Genomic DNA, 6,000 nt, shown 5'->3' with positions numbered 1-6,000 from the left:
TCGTCTTAACTTCTAGAGTTTTTCCTGCAGTGCTCGCAGGTAAAACGAGGGGTCCATGCCGAAATATGCCTTGTAGACTTCACACATTTTAGCAGATGCTATCACAGAGTACTTTTTCGCTCTTGTCTTGATAAATTGGCCACATACATACATACCATAATGCGTCTGGAGAATGCTTGTAGCTTCTTGACGCCATCTCTGATAAAATCAGATAGGTCTATATGTTCACTTAGGCCGCTAGAACTAAACTGAAGTGGTGAATGGTGAGCCCCTGTATATATATAACTATGGAAAGTTCTAGAAAATTTTAAAGGTTCTTGAAAATTCCCGTAAGTTCTACAACATTCTAGAAAGTTCTCGAAAACTTTTGTAAATTCGAAAAATTATCTATCAGCTACTCAGCACTGAATCTATCTGGAATGTTTTGGGAAATAGGTAAATTTGAAAAATTCATTACCCAGGTCATAAAAGCAAAGTTTAAAGAGAAAAGTTAATCTTTTCCATTTACTTTGAGCCTAAGCAATTGGGAAATAACACTTTCTGCTTAGGAACAAGAAAAAGTAAAAATTGTGTAACATTTTGTTATTAGTAGACTTGGATGTTTGTAACATAAAATGTTTGAGATGCAATCTCTGCCGTGAGAAAAAAATTTGAGTTCAAAAACAAAAACGATTTGTATTTTGTACTTTTGTCAAAGCCACTAAGACTGTCTTCTGATGACTCTAGTTTTGAACTACTAACCAAAAGAAGGCCCCCAGTCAACCGCTCCCTACCACTTCACCATCCACACATTGGATTTAACTCTCACTCTTATAACGCATTTTCAGTTCAAAGTTCGTTTTGTTTGTTTGTTATTAAGCACAAAGCTACATTGAGACCCGGTTTCTAGCAGTATAAGTCCGCTGTGCCACTGGCAGACCAGTTCAAAGTGCGGGTATTATCTAGTTCACATTCTTTCTTGTATAATTATATCTTTGTGATTTGAGCCTTCTAAAATAACAACTTAGTGACATTCTTCCATCTATAATAACAACTTTGTGACATTCTTCCATCTATAATAACAACTTTGTGGCATTCTTCCATCTATAATAACAACTTTGTGACATCCTTCCATCTATAATAACAACTTTGTGGCATTCTTCCATCTATAATAACAACTTTGTGACATCCTTCCATCTATAATAACAACTTTGTGACATTCTTCCTTCTATAATAACAACTTTGTGGCATTCTTCCTTCTGCAATAATAACTTAGTAACTTCATTATTCTATAATAACAACGCAGTTTTAATTGTTTAGTTACATTACTTTAATCTCTCAGTATTGTTACAATTGAGATTAAATATCCATTTATCCAAAATTGTTACATATATACACAGGCTTTCATAGGGTGTCCTAATTTTTTCACATGACTGTACATTCTTCATTTTATAATAAAAAACATTTGACATTCTTCCTTCTGTAATAATAACTTAGTGACATTCTTCCTTTTATAATAACAATTTTTCGACACTATAACTTATGCAATAATAACTTTGTGACTTCGTCATCCTATAATAACAACTTTATGCATTCTTCCTTCTATGATAACAACCTAGTGACATTCTTTCTTCTATAGCAACAATTTATTGACATCTTTCTAAAATAGTAATGAGGTGACATAATTTTTTCTATAATAGTATCTTAGTGACTTCATCCTTGTATAATAACAAGCTAGTGACATTCTTCCTTAAATAATAACAGCTTAGTGACATTCTTCCTTCTATAAATATATCTTAGTGACTTCATCCTTCTATAATAACAGCTTAGTGACATTCTTTCTTGTACCATAACGACTTAGTGACATTTTTCCTTGTATAAAAACAACCTAGTGACATTCGTTCTTAAATAATAACAATTTTTTGACATTTTTTCTGCAATAATAACTTAGTGACTTCATCATTCTATATTAACAACTTAGTGACATTCTTCCTTCTATAATAACAACTTTGTGACTTCTTTCTTCTATAATACTAACTTCGTGACTTCCTCCTTCTATAATAACAACTTTGTGACTTCTTTCTTCTATAATACTAACTTCGTGACTTCCTCCTTCTATAATAATAACTTAGTGACAATATTCTTTTACTATTGAAGCAAATGAAACTTTAAATAATTAAAATCCTCCTGGTTCTTTGCAGATAACACATATAAAACCGCATTACTCACAACCTGATGCTACACTGAAGTTATGTTTTCGCCAGGTATACAACCTCTTATATTCACACACATTATGCTGTGAAGAAATTACACTTTTGTGGAACTGCGCAGATTATGCGTCGGTGGCGCTGCTTGTACTCTTAGTTCTCCAGTCCACGAGGTAGTAGTGCCGCTAAGTTTAGCGGTTTTCACTTTGGCTTCATTTTTCTGAGTCTTCTTCAGTCAGAACTCGCGTTAGCTAAGTTTTTATTTTAATTGGACATGAAGTAGAAAAACGTAGCTAACCGATCACGTGGGGTGCGTTTGAATACGTACTTTGTTCTGTGGCCAAAGTAGTCTGTTAAACCTAGATTTCCGATGAAGTTTGGATATTTTGTGTATATATGTGCGTGTGTAATTATGTATATGAACCAATACATTTTCTCGAGAAGAGAATGTAACTCAAATTTTTCCTAAATGCTCTTAGAGCCCGAGATCTGATGGGCTCCAAGAATCGGCACCAGTGTTCGATGACTGAAATGGATAGGTATTCGGGTAGCAAATTTAATGTGGTCTTCACAGAAATAAGCGACAGAAAAGACAGTAAAAGGAATAGATACCCTTTAACGACTACTCAGTTTGTAAATAAGTCCGAAACCGACCTCTCCAATACTTATCATTTACAATCGCTTAAGAATAATAATCCTATCACGCGCCATTCTTGGCATGCCCAACTATCGGATTGGGGGCTGGATAATCAACTTTGTTCCGGACAACTTGATGTAGGTGAAAATGGTTTAAATCGCAGATCATTCGATATACTAAGTCCCCTAAATCCATCCGTTTTATCTAAATTACGAAACTTTTCTTCACCAGAAAGTCTGTGTTTACTTGCCGACAGCGAGAATGGTGAATGTTTAAACAGAAAATTCCATTCTCTTCCTTACAACGGAAGTGGTGATCTCTTAAACAGAAGGAACTGTTTACTTCCAAACAACGGGAGAAAGGATTTAGACAGACGAGACCGTTTTCGTCCTACGAACAGAAAAGGTGAATTCCTTTACAATGAGTCTCAACTTTTACGTGCCTTTGGTGGTTCTGGTAACACGGCAACTAACGAACACACTAGTTCTGCAATGTTACTTTCTCAGACAGACAAACAAGCTTTTAATTCGACAACAAACAGGGACAAACAAAGCAACTTTATTACAATTATAGTAGAATACGTAGACAACTCTAGTGCATTGCCAGCGACGATAAAGACACGCGTAAATAAACTCCAGCAAGTTAAGCCTAATGGAAGGGCAAATAAGTCCCCGTTGGGAGCGACTGGATACTTTGATGGGATAAAGAGAGAATATAATAAAAATGAAGTGAGCAGAGAATTAGACGAACCGTCGGCGACTAACGAAGCTGAAATCGAGGACATGACGATATCCGTTGAACGTGAACATTTCCGAAACGCTTCAGCCGATTCTGGAGGTGACGAAAATGTTGGAGAGCATAATCGGAAGCTGGAGCGTAGAAACTGGAGATCTCTCTCCCTGGATGAGGCGAGATCAAATTTAACGCCAAACGGTGAGCCGGTATATCACTGCATAGTGTACGACGGTATCACGTTACCATTGGATGAACACAAAGCCAAAACGTTATTTCAGCACTATTACATTGAAGGTGGGTGGGGGTGGGTGGTTTGTGCTTGTGTAGTCATGGTACATTTCCTAACCACGGGATTGCAGTGTTCCATCGGATTCTTACTGATCAATATTCCGAAAAAATTTGGCACTAGCGTGGATCTGGTAGTAGCAGGTAAGTTTTAAGAGGTATCAAATAACAAACTGGCACTTATAGACGAAGGAACACATGAAGTATATAAAATAAATGCGTTACGTAACGAAAACACATGTTGTTTTCTCTGAGATAATTTATTTATAACTGAAATAAACACATGGTTGCTAATAGGGGTATTATCAAAGGCATTATAGGCAAAGTAAATACATTATTCTGTATTATCTTCGAAGGCGCTGTCTGAATTAACATGTTAATAACATGCAAACCAAAGATTATGTTGTTTTAAAATTGTGTTTTCCACATAAACAACTGACTTGATTTATATAAAATTGTGCACGTTTTCCATGGAAACTTCTTAGTTAGTTGTCTTGCCTAAAGTTATATAAGGTTTCCACGGACACTCAAAAATAAACCGTGAAAGATGCAAATTCTGAGATTCTGTACAAATTCTCCCAGTATTTTAATGATGAAAGCTATTTTCCCGTTAGTTGACTGAAAGTTATATGTAGAAATGTGTATTTGTCAGTTTTGCACAAGAGGAATTCCACAAGGAATATATTGATTTAAAAAACAACAACTATCGAGACAGAAATGAGAGAACGTTCCAGAAATAATGTAAGAACCAGAACATCGGCTTTGCTTTTGATCACTTGGCATATGCTCCATAGTTATATGTCTGATAGTTCTTTACACTGAAACCAGTTTTTTTTTTCCTTTTCATCTACCGTTTCTGTATTCGATCCATAATTTTGAAATACCAAAACTCTACGTTGTTGTGTGCGGTTTGTTGCGTAAAATAAACACCTCTGCTTTTGTATGTTAACTCCACATCACAGCGAGTAATTATGAAGCTACGACAACAGTTTCAAATTAATTTCTTTGGCGGATTAACATGATAAATAGGTGTACGTGATAGATAATTTAAAACAGTACTTATGATATATATATATGTATATACACAGTTAAAAGGAGTACAACTCTAATTTAGTCATACAATAAACAATTTATTAAAAAAACAGAGCCCAGCCCTTAAAATATCGTGCTTTGATGTAGTTACACCATCATTTTCAGGAGTACAAGTTAAAGTCTGGTCAAGACCTATTTACGGATTTACAACGCTAGAAACTGGATTTCGATACCCGTGGTTCTCAGAGCATAAATAGTCCATTGTGTAGCTTTGGGATTAACTGAAAATAGAAGAAAAAAAAATTCGACTTATATAACTACGTAATCTTTTGCATTCCTTTAACTCCATCTAGACTTAAAACACTCCACGTTTATAAAACATACATATATATGGTACTTTATTTATTTAAACCTGGACCAGTTTCTTTGTTCAACAAAATATCTTTTGGTTTTCAACTTCTACCGTTTCTGTAATATTCATTTCACATTTCAATGTCATCTTATTAATCAGTTTAACGTTATTCTAGTCTATAATATGAGACTTATTGCTTTTTTATTTTTCTACAACATACTTATGTTTCTTGATCCAAAACTTAAAATTTCTCCACGTTTGACCAGTGTAATCTTGACCACAGATACAGAATATTTAATAAATCCTACACTTATCAACTTCTTCTATTCTGTTATTTATACCCATTAGAAAATTATTTAGTTATACTGCACTCTATACATTTTCATTATGTTACCTATCTTCTCAACAAACCTTTCCCTTTTTTTTTGTTTTTGGATTTCGCGTAAAATTTAGTAGTGTAAGACTAGAGGGAAGGTAGGTAGTCATCACCATCCACCACCAACTCTTGAGCCACTCTATTACCAACGGATAGTGGGATTGACCGTAACATTTTAACGCCCCTACGGTTGAAAGAGCGAGCATGTTTGTTTCGACCGGGATTCGAACCCGCGACCCTCAGATTACGAGTCGAACGCTTTAACCCACCTGGCCATGCCGAACCTTTAACTTTGTACACGATGACATCTATAATTTATAGATATGTATTGTGATCTACCAATGATTTCGGGATTATATGGTTCTATAGGTGTTGAACAATTTCTAATTTCATTCAT

At 35.0% G+C, this 6,000-nt stretch overlaps 1 protein-coding gene across 1 annotated transcript in view; it reads left to right on the top strand.

The window, feature by feature from the left end:
• Positions 1-2,404: 2,404 nt before the first annotated feature.
• LOC143257257 (monocarboxylate transporter 10-like) overlaps positions 2,405-6,000 on the top strand; it is a 182,315-nt gene continuing 178,719 nt past the window's right edge. The window contains exon 1 of the mRNA XM_076515689.1: positions 2,405-3,987. Coding sequence (XP_076371804.1) covers positions 2,679-3,987 — 1,309 coding nt within the window. The 5' untranslated portion in view covers positions 2,405-2,678. The remainder of the gene's footprint in view (positions 3,988-6,000) is intronic.

Source organism: Tachypleus tridentatus, chromosome 7 (genome assembly GCF_004210375.1).
Source record: "Tachypleus tridentatus isolate NWPU-2018 chromosome 7, ASM421037v1, whole genome shotgun sequence".
NCBI classification, from domain to species: Eukaryota; Metazoa; Arthropoda; class Merostomata; order Xiphosura; family Limulidae; genus Tachypleus; species Tachypleus tridentatus.
The sequence above is the reverse complement of the archived record's forward strand: the minus strand, read 5'-3'. Positions and strand labels throughout refer to the sequence as shown.